Genomic DNA, 17,993 nt, shown 5'->3' on the forward strand with positions numbered 1-17,993 from the left:
GAAATCTAACTATCCATCCAAATGAACCACATAATTCAGTAATTTTGAATTCTATTATTCTTACAAGTCTTAAAGTTGCCAGGTTTGAAGACCCCTGCAATAGAACTTTGGTCCTCACTAAAAATGAAGACCTTCTCCAACTTATTGAGATACTGATTCTACTTCCTTTGTGTGTAGCATTACACAGTGGATCCGTGTTCAGACAGTTAGGTTTTCAATCTTGGCCTTGCATAAAAAATAAGCTGAAACAACCATCATGGACAAGCAGTTGATAGGCCAACATCTATCATTCATCAAATCTCCACCTAACAAGAAGCTGTTTGGATAAACATCATTTCACTCTGCTGGCTTCAAAGTGAGCCACAGGTTCTCTCTCGCTTTGTTAGCTTTTTTTTGCAAGGGGAGAAATATGTGTCATATGTTAACTCTTGTTTTCAGCCTTATCTCAAAGGCCATCGAACAGGCTGTAGTCACACCGGACAGTTCATATATTTGTGTAAATTACTAACAAAGAATTTAGGGAGGCCCAGGTTCGAATCTCAGAAGGGTATGACTGACTGATGAAGACTAATGAGTCAGAAATGCATAAGATTTGCCCCATGTTTGGGGCCTAGCAAGGTAATCTAAGAGTTAACATATGACACATATTTCTCCCCTTGCAAAAAAAAGCTAACAAAGCGAGAGAGAACCTGTGGCTCAAGAAGTAAAAACACTGCCTAACGTGCAAGCAGCCCAGGTTCGAATCTCAGAAGGGTATGACTGACTGATGAAGACTAATGAGTCAGAAATGCATATCAGCCTCCCTAAATTCTTTGTTAGTAATTTACACAAATATATGAACTGTCCGGTGTGACTACAGCCTGTTCGATGGCCTTTGAGATAAGGCTGAAAACAGGAAATAAAGATTTGCCCCATGTTTGGGGCCTAGCAAGGTAATCTAAGAGTTAACATATGACACATATTTCTCCCCTTGCAAAAAAAAGCTAACAAAGCGAGAGAGAACCTGTGGCTCAAGAAGTAAAAACACTGCCTAACGTGCAAGCAGCCCAGGTTCGAATCTCAGAAGGGTATGACTGACTGATGAAGACTAATGAGTCAGAAATGCATATCAGCCTCCCTAAATTCTTTGTTAGTAATTTACACAAATATATGAACTGTCCGGTGTGACTACAGCCTGTTCGATGGCCTTTGAGATAAGGCTGAAAACAGGAAATAAAGATTTGCCCCATGTTTGGGGCCTAGCAAGGTAATCTAAGAGTTAACATATGACACATATTTCTCCCCTTGCAAAAAAAAGCTAACAAAGCGAGAGAGAACCTGTGGCTCAAGAAGTAAAAACACTGCCTAACGTGCAAGCAGCCCAGGTTCGAATCTCAGAAGGGTATGACTGACTGATGAAGACTAATGAGTCAGAAATGCATATCAGCCTCCCTAAATTCTTTGTTAGTAATTTACACAAATATATGAACTGTCCGGTGTGACTACAGCCTGTTCGATGGCCTTTGAGATAAGGCTGAAAACAGGAAATAAAGATTTGCCCCATGTTTGGGGCCTAGCAAGGTAATCTAAGAGTTAACATATGACACATATTTCTCCCCTTGCAAAAAAAAGCTAACAAAGCGAGAGAGAACCTGTGGCTCAAGAAGTAAAAACACTGCCTAACGTGCAAGCAGCCCAGGTTCGAATCTCAGAAGGGTATGACTGACTGATGAAGACTAATGAGTCAGAAATGCATATCAGCCTCCCTAAATTCTTTGTTAGTAATTTACACAAATATATGAACTGTCCGGTGTGACTACAGCCTGTTCGATGGCCTTTGAGATAAGGCTGAAAACAGGAAATAAAGATTTGCCCCATGTTTGGGGCCTAGCAAGGTAATCTAAGAGTTAACATATGACACATATATATATATATATATATATATATATATATATATATATATATATATATATATATATATATATATATATATATATATATATATATATATATATATATATATATATATATATATATATATATATATATATGTATATGTATATATATGTATGTTAAGTATTTGTCAAGGCTTTTTGAAAGCACCTTGCTAATTAACTCTTTCATTCCTGTTTTGGCCTATCTTCAAGGCTTATCCACAGGATATAGTCAACTATGACAGCTCATTATTTGTGCAAATTATTCAAGTTGCTAATAAAGAATTTTGGGAGGCTGAGATGGCCATTTCGAACTCTTTATGTTCTCATCAGTCAGTCATACCCTTTATCTGACATTCGAACCTGGGCTGATTGTATCTTAGGCAGTTGTTTTTAACTTGCTGAGCCACAGGTTCTTCCTCTCTTTTTATTAGCTCGAAGGCAAGGCAAATATATGTGTGTGTGTGTGTGTGTGTGTGTGTGTGTGTGTGTTTGGGGCCTAGCAAGGTAATCTAAATAGTTAACAAGCATTTAACACACATCTCCCTTGCTTCTCAGCTAACAAAGTGAGATAGAGCTTGTGGCCTAGAGGTTAAAACAACTGCCTAATGTGCAATCAGCCCAGGTTCGAATCTCAGAAGGGTATGGCTGACTGATGAAAACAAATAAGTTTGAAATGCATATCAGTCTCCCTTTAATTCTTTGTTAGCAATCTAAAATTTACACACACACACACACACACATATCTCCCTTCTCACCCTCTTCCAGATACCAGCTTTTGAGAGGCTTTTAGTGCACTCTAAACTTGGTTGTTTTCTTGCAGACATTTCATAACCCAAACTACTAATAAAACATCTGCCAGAAAACAACAAAACTCAAAAAGTACCACCCCATTCCAACCCTGAGGTACAAATAGTCTCCTTTATTAGTACAAGTTTTCCTAGCACTGCACTTTCCTGGGCAGAGAGCTCTGCTATTCTTCCTGGGATCTGTTGGAACCACTTTCCCAGCTTAAGAGTCACAGCCCCAAGTTTTCCTACCATTACTGGGACTGCTTTGGCCATCTCTCTCTCTCTCTCTCTCTCTCTCTCTCTCTCTCTCTCTCTCTCTCTCTCCATACACATACACACGTATGCACATGCATTTTGTACTGTTTTTGTTTGATGGTTTCGTCACTCTCACATAGTACCCTAGACCACAATTCAGTAATGAATGGAACACAATGGTTCACACAACACAGAGAGAAAGTAAGGTGAGGGAATGGCTTGTGATAGCGACCTACAGAGATATCTGTAGTGACCTATTCCACATCTGGCAAAAACATGAGAAAAGGACACTCTCCAAGTTCTAAAGATGGGAAAAGAGAAGAAGCGGTGGGATCCATCGACCCCTCCAATTGTAAGATCCTTTCGTATCTCAGAAATTTGTGTTATTTCTGTAAGGAAGATGGAGAGTGGGAATGTCACCATTTAAATGCTCAGGGAGGATGGGGGGACTTTTATTTCATCCACACCCGTGGCTTGGTTCCACTGCCTGACCTCAAAAGACATTTCTTCAGTCGCTGTCTAGATGTAGAGGTAACTTTGGCAGGGCCAGGTACATGTGGAAGAATAATAGGGGAAAAGAGATTTCTATAATAATGTGTAAAAACCATTTTTTGTAGTCCTTCAAGTCTTACAAGACAGTCATGTCAATATACCTTAGGTCATAGGTACAAATATGAACTATAATATACCGTGTGAGTCTGAGAAAAACAAAATACTACAAGTCCTGATAGAAAGATCACTGCCTGAACATTTTACAATCCTACTGTCATGTTTTTCCTTAATAATCTTCCTGCCTGCCTGCCTTTGATATTCTTTCATTATATCTTACAATGATTGCTAGTATGTATGAGTTTCTTCACATGCAGGTATTTTCAAAACTAAGCTCATTAAAGTCATTGTTTTCTCCTGCTGCCCAACTCCTAGAAAACCTTGTTTCCTATTTATAACAAATGTTATGAGTACAATCCTGACAATGTGCAAAGTCGAGGGCACATTGTTCATTATAGTAATCATCTTTTTTTCCGACTTTCAATTTCAGGCATTTATTTCTTAGGGAAAGCAAAGAGAAGAAGACAGTGAGATAAGGGTGGGGAGGTTGTTAGATATTTCCAAATAAAGAAGAAAAGCCAAGGACTGAATGAGTCAGGAGCTGTGATTGTAGCACAGTGGTAGTTAATAACTTCACATGGCTTAAAAAGAGAGTGTGCCGACTCATATGTTCTTTGGGGTTTGAGTGGTGATTTGTGTACAAAACAATCATCACTGATCAAGCATTGATCATCACAAAGCAGCATATTTCTATAGAGACTGCTCATATATTCCGCTCCAGTTCAATAAATTCATAAGTGGGATTTTCTGGATAAGGAGAAAAAAATAAAGCCCCATTGCTTGTTTTGTCCACCGAGTTTAAGAGGGAGAGTTTGTTTAGATCAGCATTGCACAATGCCCAATGGTTTGAAGGCCACGGCAGCTTTGTGTTGTGTGTCAAATGCCTCACACCAAAAGTGACTGGGTGTGAAATAAGTTTGAGGAATCTGCATGTCAGGTCTCCATTGTACTCTGTAGACCACCCAATTATCAACATGAAGAAAACAAGAATCAAGATGTCTGTCTCCAGACAGAATAGAAAAATGTTTATCTGGGAATAGACAAGGTATAATATAAGATATGAACGTGGTGTGAATTTCATATTATTTGTGCAATTTGATATTGTTTTCTTTCATTCTAAAAATTCCCTGATGGGTTTATGAGAGTCAAACTTAAAAGGAACCTTTCCTGATTCTAATCCTAGGAACCAGGCAACATCAAGGAAGAATTTCTTAAAGATTGGGACAGGTTTTGTGATGTTTCACATCATAGTACAACATGTGATTTTCGATTTGTCCTCTTCTCATATTGCTGATATTATTTAACCATTTGCTTGACGTTTTATTTATTTACTTATTGCTTTAAAAATGACCAAAAAAACCCCTCACCAAGATAGTTGCGGCAAAATTACATTGTCAAAAAAAAGGCACATAGTGCTTTAAAAAAAGGGGAAAAAAACACATAGAATAATGAAATGAGATGGTGGTACCTAAATTTAATAATTAACTAAATTAAAATATTTCTGATAAATAGTTACTATTTTAGATAGATGATAGATAGATAGATAGATAGATAGATAGATAGATAGATAGATAGATAGAAAGATAAACACATAGAAAAACTTCTATCTAATTATTTATCTGTATATCTAGCTATCTAGCTATCTGTATTTGATGATATATACGTATCGATACACACACACATATACAAGCACACACATACACATATGATGCAATTATTCAAATATGTACATAACTCTAATACATTTATATAACTATTATGTCTGTGTGTGTCTGTGTGTTTTGCAATAGATCAGCAAGCATTTCTTGACAGTCTATAGCAATATCAATAGCAGTTAGACTTATATGCCACTTCACAGTGTATTAGAGTCAGCATACTGCCCCCAACAATCTGGGTCCTCATTTTACCCACCTTGGAAGGATAGAAGGCTGAGTCAACCTTGAGCTGGTCAGGATTGAACTTCTGGGAGTGGGTAGAGTTAGTATTCTAACACTGCACCATCATGGCCCTATAGTTTATTTATTTATTTATTTTATTAGATTTATATACCGCCCCTCTCCCGAAGGACTCGGGGCGGTGTACAGGGCAATTAAAACACAATATGCAGCACATAATATACAAAAAATAAAATAAATTAAACCAAATAGCCCAAGCAATAAAACACATTCTAAAATAACCAAAATAAATTATCTAACTTTGTGCTTGATTCTATACAGTTCTACAGGGTCATTTGTACGTTATGATAGAATTCTACCAGTATTAATTTCTGCTTAATTTCTGGGTAAGGCTCAGTGTAAAGCCTATAACATATCGTTCATCTTCTCACCCATTATCCACTGTTTAGATTTCATTGGTATAACTTAGAGTTACATCTAAAAAGAACAAAGTGGCTCATAAACATTCTGGAAATCCTCCCCAATCTATAGATCACACATGATAGAATAATTAGCAAGTTCTTTTATCCTTGGTTTAGATCAGCTATCTCCAACCAGCTGCTTCCCACATATGCTTGAAATTTAATCCCCAGCTGGCAAAGCAAAAAAAAATAAAATACACTGGGACATCATGGGACATCAGGTTGGAGAAAATGGCATTTGTTAATAATTCAACCTCCCAAATTCTAGGTCTGTAGCCCTAAGATTATGATTTCCACCCTCCCTGATCACTTCCTAGGCTGCCTGGGAATTTTGTACATTAAAGTCCAACAAATTCTGGGAACTTAAAGTGAAGGAAATCTGCCTTTAGAGGCAACAAGCCAGAATATTCCATCTCTGTTCATTCCTTACTAAGATATCATTGACAACAGATGTTTCAATGGATCATAATGTCACATCTATATGAAATATTTTTATATTACAGAAACAGGAAGGCATGGGATTCAGATCTATTAATCAGTTATACTTGAAACAACGTAATAAAATTTTATTGTAGGTAAGTAGTCCATATGTAAAGGTCAATCAGAAGGTTGGCAGTTTGGCGGGTCGAATCCCGAGTGCTGCGTAACAGAGTGAGCGCCTGTTACTTGTCCCAGCTTCTGCCAACCTAGCAGTTCGAAAGCACGTAAAAATGCAAGTAGAAAAATAGGGACCACTACGGTGGGAAGGTAACAGCGTTCCATGCACCTTTGGCGTCTAGTCATGCCAGCCACATGACCACGGAGACATCCTCGGACAAGCGCTGGCTCTTTGGCTTTGAAACAGAGATGAGCACCGCCCCCTAGAGTCGGAAATGGCTAGCACGTATGTGCAGTGGAACCTTTACCTTTACCTTATAGTCCATATGTGAGCATGCTGTGTCTTTTTTTAAAGTTAGAATATTCTCCTCAACATCAAAGTCTTAAGTTAGGTGTTTTGCATCCTTATAGCTGATGTGATGTTGACCTTTGTTTTTCTTTTAACTAAGAAAACAATTTTCCCATTTATATATGAAAGCCAGCTCATTCGTTCTTTCAAGGGGAATTGGAAACCTAGTTCTCATATCTAAATGTGTGTCCTGGATATTGACTAAAAAAGAAGGTCAGATTTCTCCAAATGTCAAGATAGTTTAATTCAATACCTGGGGAACTTAGTGTTATTGCATTATGACCTATAACATAATTGAAGGAGCTTAGAAGAACAAGGGCATTTGTTGTCTCTATTGATAAGGAACGGTCTTGAGTTTGTGGATTGAATACCTAAGGTGGCTTTATATTTTTTTTAAGATTTACTTTTGGAGATAACTCTGGTAATAATTTTCAGAACAAAATCCTTGCATTAAAATTCTTTGGAATGCATTTCTTCTTTCAAGATTGTGTTATGTTAAAATCTTGTAATGATGAGATACTAGAGCCAGAATTACAGAATAACAGAATTGGAAAGAACCTTGGAGGTCTTCTGGTCCAACTTCCTGCTGAAGTAGGAGACCCTATACCATTCTGGACAAATGTCTGTCCAGTCTCTTCTTAAAAATCTCCAGGGATGGAGGACCTACAACTTCTGAAGACAAACTGTTCCACTGATTAATTGTTCTCACTGTCAGGAAATTTCTCCTTAACTCTAAGTTGGATCTCTCTTTGATAAGCTTCCATCCCTGTCCTGCCCTCGGGTGCTTTGGAGAATTGGTTGACCCCTATCCTCTCAATGACAGCCCATATTAATGTAAAAGGTAAAGGTTCCCACGCACATGCGTGCTAGTAGTTTCCGACTCTAGGGGCCGGAGCTCATCTCCGTTTCAAAGCCAAAGAGCCAAGCGCTTGTCCGAGGACGTCTCTGTGGTCATGTGGCCGGCATGACTAGACACCAAAGGCACACGGAATGCTGTTACCTTCCCACTGGAGTGGTCCCTATTTTTCTACTTGTATTTTTATGTGCTTTCGAACTGCTAGGTTGGCAGAAGCTGGGACGAGTAACAGGCGCTCGCTCTTTTATGCGGCACTCGGGATTTGACCCGCCAAACTGCCGACCTTCTGATCGACAAGCTCAGCGTCCTAACCCACTGAGCCACCACGTCCCCTCATTAATAGTCCCTTTTAATTTTTCATAGCGAGATTTCACTGAACTTTACTTCTTGAAGTGGAGCAAATTAATTCAAAATAGATACTCCTTTCAATTCACTTGGATCTGAATCACAGCATGCGCCAGCTCTGGTTCCATGCTTGCTGAGAATTCAGCAGGTTGCATTTCCATCACACATTGAATGCAATTGTTGTAATAAATAACGGCCTGACATGAAACAGGAGGAGGGAGGAAGAGAAATACTCAGTAAGTGGTAAACCATCCCTTAAATCAAATTATAATCAATTTAATATTGATCAATCACATCATGGCATGTTGTTGTATAGGAGAAGTGATTAATGTTTCCTGAGTTCCAAGTAGCTCTACCTTACTGTTACTAGTCTCTCATCTTTGTATGTTGCATGAAGTGTTTCCTAAGCAACATTAGTGCATTCATCTTTAATATTTCTGTTTCATCTCACATCTCATTCAAAAAAGGGAATCATTGCTCCTTGGGAACATCTTTTGCAGAAAAAAAATCTCTGTCTGAAATTTGGGAGTGGATTCCTAAATCGAAAGGGCTACTATTGCTTCAAGTTTAATCACAAACTCTCCTTTCCCCATTTCATGCTAGCCCATGATTAGCTTATGAAGCATATTTGATATCCTTATTATCTAAGCATGTACTCAGTACCTTGATTATTTAATGTTAAAAAAGGTAAAGGTTCCCCCGCACATGCGTGCTAGTCATTTCCGACTCTAGGGGCCGGTGCTCATCTCCGTTTCAAAGCCGAAGAGCCAGCGTTTGTCTGCGGACGTCTCCGTGGTCATGTGGCTGGCATGACTAGATGCCAAAGGCGCATGGAACGCTGTGACCTTCCCACCGTAGTGGTCCCTATTTTTCTACTTGCATTTTGACGTGCTTTCGAACTGCTGTTAGTGCATGAATAATAAAATTGTTGAACTTAATTTCTGCGCAGCCAATTTTTCTTTGATCTGGAAAGACAGTCAGTGCTGAACTGTGCCTTGGTGTAGCTTACTACCCGAATCAGTGTGGGTTGAACTGGAGACACATTTCCTTTTAAAAAGCCCCAAGGGAGGAATGGTACCTCTTTAATAAAGGCTGATTTCATATTGGATGCATCACAGGAAAAGCAGCTTGTGTAAATACAGATCTCAAAAACATTAATGCACTTTTGTTGCGTTTGACCTTGTCTTTGCATAAAGAACTTGGGTTTTTATTTGTTTTTAGTCTTGTTTTAATTGAATGGAGATGTAGTGCTGGATAGATGGAAGGATTATAATATTTTGACCTTCTTTTAATGACTTGTTTGAATATTGTGCCAGTCCAAGCTTCAATGGGATTCAGCATATTGACAAAACAAAGTCATCACTTAGGCGTATGTTTTTTTGGAGGCATAACATGTTACTGAAAACAGCAATTATGTTTTATTCACCTGAGTTTAGAGTTAAACATATCATTTGACTCAATGATAGGTGTCCATTCTGGGTGGAATTGGGTTTCAGATCAGAAAATGAAAACATTTCTAAATATCATTTCTTTGGGATCAATTATACGATCCAAGATACTTCTTTGACAGTGTGTTTTCTTATATTTTTAACTGTGTTAAAAGGGGGAGATAGCCAAAATTTGTTTCAGACAATATTTGCATCTAAAATATGAATGTGGACATAGTAGCAAGATCTGAGCATGTTTACATGAAAACCTTAATAAAACTTGCAAGTTAATTTTAACATTTTAATCATTGCAAGAGACCCAGTTGGATCAGGGGGTTAAGGCACCAAGCTAGAAGCCAGGGGGTTATGAATTTTAATCCTGATTTTGGCATGGAAACTAGCTGGGTGACCCAGGGCCAGTCACTCTCTTAGGCCATGACATCTGGCTTGGGCAACAACCCAAGTGGGTCAATTCCTGTCTCAACCAATGAGTCAACATTCAGTTAACATGTGGACTCTGCACTTATGAGAAAATGCTAGGGAGAAAATAATAATAATTACAAATGCTCATGACTGTAATTTTCTTCTGCAGTCTCCCCTACCTTTTCTTCTGCTTTGGGCTTCTATCTGGTGCTAATTATGTGGAGTTTTACAGGCCCCTCGAGTATTTGTAATTTGTGCTCTGAAATTAGATGCTGGTAATTCAGAGGGCTGTGGGGAAGAACTTAAAAGAGCAAAACCATTCCTTTTGTGATTCTTATATCTGCACGTTCATTCTGGTTATTTCTTAGCAGGCTAAAATTCACATTTTGAGTCCCCCACCCAAATGATTCTCTAAGTCCTACTTTCCATGGATACCTGTGAGAAGTGGCCTTCTTCATCCCAGTTATTTGCAAAATAATAATAATTAATAAATCAATAAATGAGGAAATAATCTTGCTCCTATTAACAGTGGGAAATGTTAATCCTTACCTCTATCTGGGTTGTGAGATGCTTAACTGATTTCATTTGGATAATGCTGTAAACTTCTCTCTCTCTCTCTCTCTCTCTCTCTCTCTCTCTCTCTCTCTCTCTCTCTCTCTCTCTCTCTCTAACATATAATTGGTGCAAATATGTGCTTAGGGTAATTTATCACCTGCGATGCTTTACGTGGAAGTGGAATTAATCCATATCTGCCCCTGAATGGTTTTATGGCTCATTTTGCAATTTAGCAGGACTTGATGAGAACATTTCAATTCTGGCCATGCTGGTTTCCAAAAAAGAGAAAACAATAAATTTAAAGTACATCATTGTCTGTCATTATGAAATACAGTTCACGAACCTAACATGAAAAAGTTACCAAAGCCTGGTCTTGGGAAGAACTGGGGAAGAAATATGGGAGGCAGGGTGTGTGTGTGTCTGAATAATCATCACATTATGAGCAATCCACAAAAGTTTTCTGTCATTAAAAAAATAAAGCAATAATTTCAGTATATGTAACTTCCTTCCTCCTTCCCTCCTTCCCTTTCTTCCTTCCTTCTCTTCCCTGCCTCTTCTCTCCTTCCTTCCTTCCTTCCTTCCTTCCTTCCTTCCTTCCTTCCTTCCTTCCTTCCTTCCTTCCTTCCTTCCTTCATCTTTTAATGATAAATTACTATTATTTATTTGTTTTATCATTTTTAATGTTTGCAAGCTGTCCGGAGTCACTTCTAGATGAAATGGGTGGCCACCAGTTTAATTAATAAATACATTCCCAGGCCTGTATGATACATTCTAAAGAAAGCCAACATTATCATCATCCTGGAAGAAAGAACTGGCCAACCATTTCCATTTTGTTGCCAGGAAAACTACATCAGTGTGTCTGCTCAGTTCATATGCAGCTTTGGAAGAAAAAATGAAATTGTTGAAACACTCCAAGGAGGACAAAGAAATTAGTAAATCAGGGCTCAGTGCATGTTCACAAAAATGGTTGGACTGATATCTGTGATGGTGTGATCAGTTTTCTTATTGTTGTCCTCTGTTAATATTTTGGGATAAGAAATGTTGGAATGCTGAATGTGAAAATCAGATCACTTTGTCACCAGGTTCATCACATTGTTTTTCCAACTTCCTTCAAAATCTCAAATTGTGAGAAGAGAAAGGATCTACAGATCAGATTTTGGATCATCAATGTGGGCCAGCAGAGTATTTCAGATGAATAGAATAGGAGCTGGAAGGGGCCTTGGAGGTCTTCTAGTCCAGCCCCCTGCTCAAGCAGGAGAACCTATACCATCTCAGACAGGTGAATGTCTAGTCTCTTCTTAAAAACCTCCAGTGATGGAGTGTCCACGATCTCTGGAGGCAAGCTGCTCCACTAGTTGATTGTCCTCACTGCCAGGAAATTTAATTCCAGGTTGCTTCTCTCTTTGGTCAGTTTCCAACCATTGTCTCTCGTCCTTCCCTCTGGTGCTTTGGTGAACAACCTGGCCCCCTCTGCCTTGTGACAGTCCCTCAGATACTGGAACACTGCTATCATATCTCCCCTATTTCTTCTTTTCTTTAGACTAGCCAAACCCAAGTCCTGCAGCTGTTCTTCATACATTTTAGTCTCCAGGCCTTTGATCATCTTAATTGCTCTTCTTTGATTTTTTTCCAAACTCTCAACATCTTTTTTGTGATATGGTGACCACAATTGGCTGCAGTATTATTCCAGGTGTGGTCTCACTAGGGTTTTATAAAGTGGTATGTTCTGGGAAAGAGTTGGCGGTCCTAAGGTTAGAAGGGCATGTCATTCTGATTTCTACCAGAAGATCCAAAGCCTTGATTAATGAGCTTTGTGAAATCATTGGATGAACTTGAACAAATTGCTCATTTTTCATCACAATCTTTATTATCCAGATTATTATGAAGATAAATGAGCATAATTTTAAAGGCTTTGTACATTGACCCATAAACTTTAGTAGGTGAAAATAAGAGTGTCTCAGGGTGTCCTTTGAATTCCATTCCTAGAAAATTACCATTTCTTCCTGGAGCATCATCCCTGCAAGTCGTTCCAGCTTCTGGTGAACAGATATTGACTTTGACAAGCCAAGTTCTTTTAGAAAAAAGTCCCCATGGTTATTTTTGCTTTGCTTTTCAGAAACTGACCACGTGTGACTCAGGAGATCACATAGTTTGGTAGTTCCTCTGAATAATGAAGTTAACATGGAAACAGCTATTTTGCAAATTTGTTAAAAGGCACCCTAGGGAATTCACAAGCTATAAATTACAATGGTCAAGCTTCTAGGTCTTTATATTAAATTTTAGATTCAAGCTGAAAGTGGGATGCTCTCATAAAGAAAGGCAACTTTTATTATATTTAGCAACACTAAATATAATATCCCTCCCTTCCAATCCCACCCACCCCTCTCTCTCACACACACACACACATCCTAGTACATCTCCTTATGTACTAGGAACAGAAGATTTTTCCTGATTTTTTTTCCCTGCAGAAATATTCCAAATTGTAGTTTGTCATAACCTCCAAACTAAGATACTACACTCCAGATACAAGTCTGCCTGAAAAACCTCTAAAACCTCTAAAACATCCAGGAATATTCTCATGGGTATATGAGTTTGAACTTTCTATGCTCAGCAATTTTTAACTTACACTCTAGAACTTGTGCAGGTAAAATAAAATAAAAAAAGATCTGATAGGTCTTTGTGCTGTCAGTAAAGAAATTCACAATGTCTGCTTATCTTAAACTACCTTTAGATTCCTTCCAGAGATAGTGGAAATAAAAAGGAGAAAGTGGGATGTGAAAGAATTTTTAAAATAATGTATATGGAAAGTAAGATAGGTAATATTTTTGCAGCCAAAAGCTGTTTTCCCCCCATTTTTCCAAGCAGTCTAATATTAGTAAAATAAATGATGCTACTGGAATAAATGGATTATCTTCTCCCATTTAGGCATTGGGGTTATTAAAAATGAAGGATGTATTAAGCCTATTGTATAATAAAACATAGTTATAATTTGCCAAATCATTGCTTTGCCAAGAAATATCGATCCTTAGAAACTTCAGAGGCCACTCATGTCATGGGTCACCTTTATTTTAAGCAAAAATTTTGTAATTTATTTATTTATCTGAATGACATACCAAGGTAAGTTGTTACTCTAAATGCATTTGTACTCGGTAAACAGTCTCGTTGTTTACAAATCGTTGTTGTTGCAAATCCTGTGTTTCTGGGTTTCTTTCCCACTTTTTCTCACTTGTCTCATCGTATATTCGGCAGAAACCTGATTTGGCTTTTTCTGTCCCTAGCTAACCAACGTGATAAACGGTGCTGGGGAAAAAGAAAAAAAAAAACAAGTCTGCTGCCTGGCATGGATTCTAATTGGCTGTGATAGTGGTCGGATGCCGATTTGTTTATAAACTAGAAAACCTACAAATTGCCAGCCATCTGCCCAGCACAGTCTGCTAATAAAATGCCTGTAGCCTGCAGATCCATCCAATGATTGCTTCCATGTCTCTGGGCTCTCACCTGGGGTGATCTAGTGAGCTTGAGACCTGGAAATAAATTGTGACTTAACTGTCACAGGCTAATGCTTAGAGATTTGAAATACCCATTGCAAAAAGTGTAGGTGCTACATGTTCTGTACCAGCCTACTACTGGCCCTGCAGAAAAGGCAGGGACAACCCCTTTACAAACGGCAAGAGGCTGGAATTAAGCCTGCCAAATTTATTAACATAAAACAGAGCAAAACAAGACACCAACCATGAAACAGGAGCTATGAAACAGGAACTAATCAAGCGGTTGCCTTCAGAAAACCAGCCCTCCCACACATTCCCCTTTTATACAGTTCAGGGCGTGGCTTCTCTCTGCCTCCTTCTGAGGTGCCCCATTGCCTTCCTCTGTTTACTCCTGATTGACTGCCTCCTGCGTCGGGCGTCCTTGAACAGGGCCAGCTGTGGGTCATCTTCATCCACGCTGTCAGGCTCACACAGCTGGGTCTCCGTGGTGACCAAGTGGGAGGGGCCTGGCTGAGGGCTCTCATCAGCAAGATCTTCAACCCCCTCATCAAGCTCTTCAACACCCCCCTCCTCCTCTGAGTCGTCCGACCCAACTGCCGAACCCATAGGCTGACCCTGAATCACAACACTACACTCTTTCAATGGAAGGTATGAAGGGCCCATGGTGCTCTCTGAGCTTGGTTGTTTTCTTGCAGACGTTTCATTACCCAAATGAACATCATCAGGGCTATCAGTGACTGTCATTGATGATGTTACCTCCTTTGGGTAATGAAACGTCTGCAAGAAAACAACCAAGCTCAGAGAGCAACCAAGGGCCCCTCCTTTCAACCATGAACTTCCAATATTCTCCTTGAATGATGGAAGTTATAGTTCCTGCAATTAATTTACCTGCTCTGCAGGATGAAATATTTTGGCATGGTTTCACATTGGCAGATTCATGACAAATCTCTGGAGTGGAACAATCATTCGCTCAGGGTTTGCTGGGTTCAGAGCTTGTGACTCCTTAAGAAAAATCTTTGGAACCTCAGGATTGCTTGATGCCATGGGGGAAATGCTAGCAGGGATTTCCCATGACAAGGCATTCCCAAGAGAGGAGGGATGGAAGCAGTCTGGCATGCTGCTTCTTTCCTTTGAAAAGAAAAGGAAAGAACTGTAGACTCGTAGGGTTGAAAGGCAAAGAAATATTTGTGCGTCACACTTCCCAGTTCCGAAGGTTCTGTGTTTTTGATTTCATGATATTTCCTTATGATATTTCTTCAGCTATTTCCCTCAGTAAAGTGATTGCTTTTAGCTTTATCTCTGGAGATACTTCACATTATGTCTGCATCTCTTCTATTTCTAAAGAATCTTGGCATGATGAGAACGGGGTTGTCTATTGTGACTTTACCTGGTCTGTCCTACTCCTTCCTTTTTTTCCCATTAGTCCTCCAGGTTTGTACCTCTTCCCCTGGAGATCCCCTTATTTGCCACATTTCTCCAGTTCTGAAGACACAGAACAGACTGAAGCTCTGCATTCTTGTTTTACCAATTCTGTATCTCTCCTGCCCGGCTCCTTTTAACAACATCCTATTTTATTAGTGTCTGAGATACACATACTTCTATGTCGATGTCCAAGGAAATGCAAAGCAAATTCAGCTTTTTTCACTGTCCTTTTGCCCTTTCTGAATGGACCAAATGAAGAAGATTCCATATTATTTCCATTTCCTGCTTTCCTCACCCCGCCGAATTCATTGTCATGCTACTTTATCAAGCAGCTATTAATTAGAGGGTGACCATTCAAGTATTTTCAATTCCCATGTTGCTTAGTCAACATGGATAGCGCTAAGACAGACATGTCAAACACAAGGCCCGGGGGCCAGATCTGGCCCGTGAAGTGGTTTCATGTGGCCCGCAAAGCCATCCTGGAAACAGTGAGGGAACGGCCCCCACTGCCTTGGCCTGAACAATGTAGAGCTGGCTACGCCCACCCAGTAGGCCATACGCACTTTAGCCACGCCCACCCAGTAGGCCACGCCCACCCAGGCCACACCCACCCAGCCCCCTGAGGGCAACCGCAATGCTGATGCGGCCCTCAATGAAATTGAGTTTGATACCCCTGCGCTAATAGATTCTAGGGGAAAGCACCAGACATGTTGTCTATTTTAATGTAAATAATTTCAAATAGTGACCAGAGTAATAGATCAATATTCATAGTTTATGAATTGTTTTTTTTCCCTCTCCACTTGCTTTCTTTTAAGGTGGAATGGCTTAAGAATGAAGAACCGGTCAATGCTGAACAGGATGAAAATATTGACACCCGAGCAGATCACAACCTAATTATCCGTCAAGCCCGCCTGTCTGATTCAGGGAACTACACCTGCATGGCAGCCAACATTGTTGCCAAAAGAAGAAGCCTCTCAGCCACAGTTGTGGTGTATGGTCAGTAGGTGTGACTTGTTGTAACTTCTTGGACTATAAGTACCATTCTTGTTTGATCACTACTGTTAATGAATTCATTCATCCATTTCTTTTAAGCATCACTGCTGGCTGAGAACTTCCTGGAATTGAAGTCCACACATCTCAAAGTTGTCAAGGTTGAGAAACACCAGGTTAAGGCTTCAGGCTAGAAACCAGGTGGTCACGAGTTCTAATCCCACCTTAGGTATGAAGCCAGCTGGATGACATTGAGATAGTCATTGTCTTTCATCCCTAAAAAGTAGAGCAATGGCAAAGTAGAACTTTTGAAAACCTTGCCAATAAAATTGCAACAACCTGTCCTGGCAGTCTCCAAGAGTTGGATACGATTGGACAGAAGGGGGGAAAAAGTTTAAAAGAGCACTGAAATAAACCTTCTAGTCTCCTAATAGTGACAGGGAGACAGATCGTGTCATTGCTCCCTTTCCTGACTTCTAACCGTTCATGAACTATGTGTGCATTCGAGCAAAGTATAATTTTATTATTGTTTTTAATCAATAACTTATTAACGCTTCTCTGTTCAGTCATAGATTAAGATCCTTGATTTCAAAAGAGAGTTGAGAGCATAAAAGTTGTGACTACATAAATTCTAGGTATACTTTGCTGAGAATGGGTGGGTATAAGAGGTACTAGGTATTAGTGAATAGAAGAGTGTCTCTTTGGAGGGGGATAATTAATGTGGAACTGGGGCTATATATTCCCCACTTTTTCTTAGATAGGAGGGAAGAATCTATAGTTGCCTATAACTTGCTGAAGCTCAACTTCCACTAGATGTAACCAAGGTAAGGATGTTGGGTAGTGCAGCTAAGCAATATCCTGAGATCCAAAGTCTAATGTATACTAATGATACCTGTCTGTACAACAATGGAGCCTCTTAATCAAACTTAAGACGTAGAATAACAGATGACCTTACAGACATTTTTCAGCTGAATTTGAAATGCAGCAGGGAAGTTTTTCTTTCTTCATTTCATCTTCTTATTAAAGTACCAAATGGCATTTCATTAAGACAGAAGGATGTCTCAACACTTCCTTTCCCTTCCCTTCCCTTATTTCATTTTATTAGTTTGTCTGTTTATTTATAACATTTATTGGCCACCCATCTTTCCTTTCCTTTCCTTTCCTTTCCTTTCCTTTCCTTTCCTTTCCTTTCCTTTCCTTTCCTTTCCTTTCCTTTCCTTTCCTTTCCTTTCCTTTCCTTTCCTTTCCTTTCCTTTCCTTTCCTTTCCTTTCCTTTCCTTTCCTTTCCTTTCCTTTCCTTTCCTTCCCTTCCTTTCCCTTCCCTTCCCTTCCCTTCCCTTCCCTAATTGGAATGAAAACCAGTTTGGTCCAGTGGTTAAAGTACTAGTCTAAAAACAAGGAGACCATTAATTCTAATCCTATTTTAAGCCTGAAAGCCACCTGGGAGACTTTGGCCTAGTCACTCTGTCTCATCCCAGTTCACCTCATAAGATTGTTCATATGGGGAAAATTGGAAGGGGGAAGGACTATCCTGAGTTATTTATAAAAATAATAAAGGTGGGATTTAAAAACATTTTTTTTAAAAGATGTGCTTAGAGAGAATTAAAGTGAGCCTAT

At 39.3% G+C, this 17,993-nt stretch overlaps 1 protein-coding gene across 1 annotated transcript in view; it reads left to right on the forward strand.

Moving 5' to 3' along the window:
* UNC5D (unc-5 netrin receptor D) overlaps window positions 1-17,993 on the forward strand; it is a gene marked incomplete at both ends in the record, with an annotated part of 295,103 nt that overhangs the window by 196,811 nt on the left and 80,299 nt on the right. The window contains one exon of the mRNA XM_081333414.1: window positions 16,202-16,382. Coding sequence (XP_081189540.1) covers window positions 16,202-16,382 — 181 coding nt within the window. The remainder of the gene's footprint in view (window positions 1-16,201; window positions 16,383-17,993) is intronic.

This window comes from Vipera berus (genome assembly GCF_964194415.1).
Source record: "Vipera berus genome assembly, chromosome: 8".
Classification (NCBI taxonomy): domain Eukaryota; kingdom Metazoa; phylum Chordata; class Lepidosauria; order Squamata; family Viperidae; genus Vipera; species Vipera berus.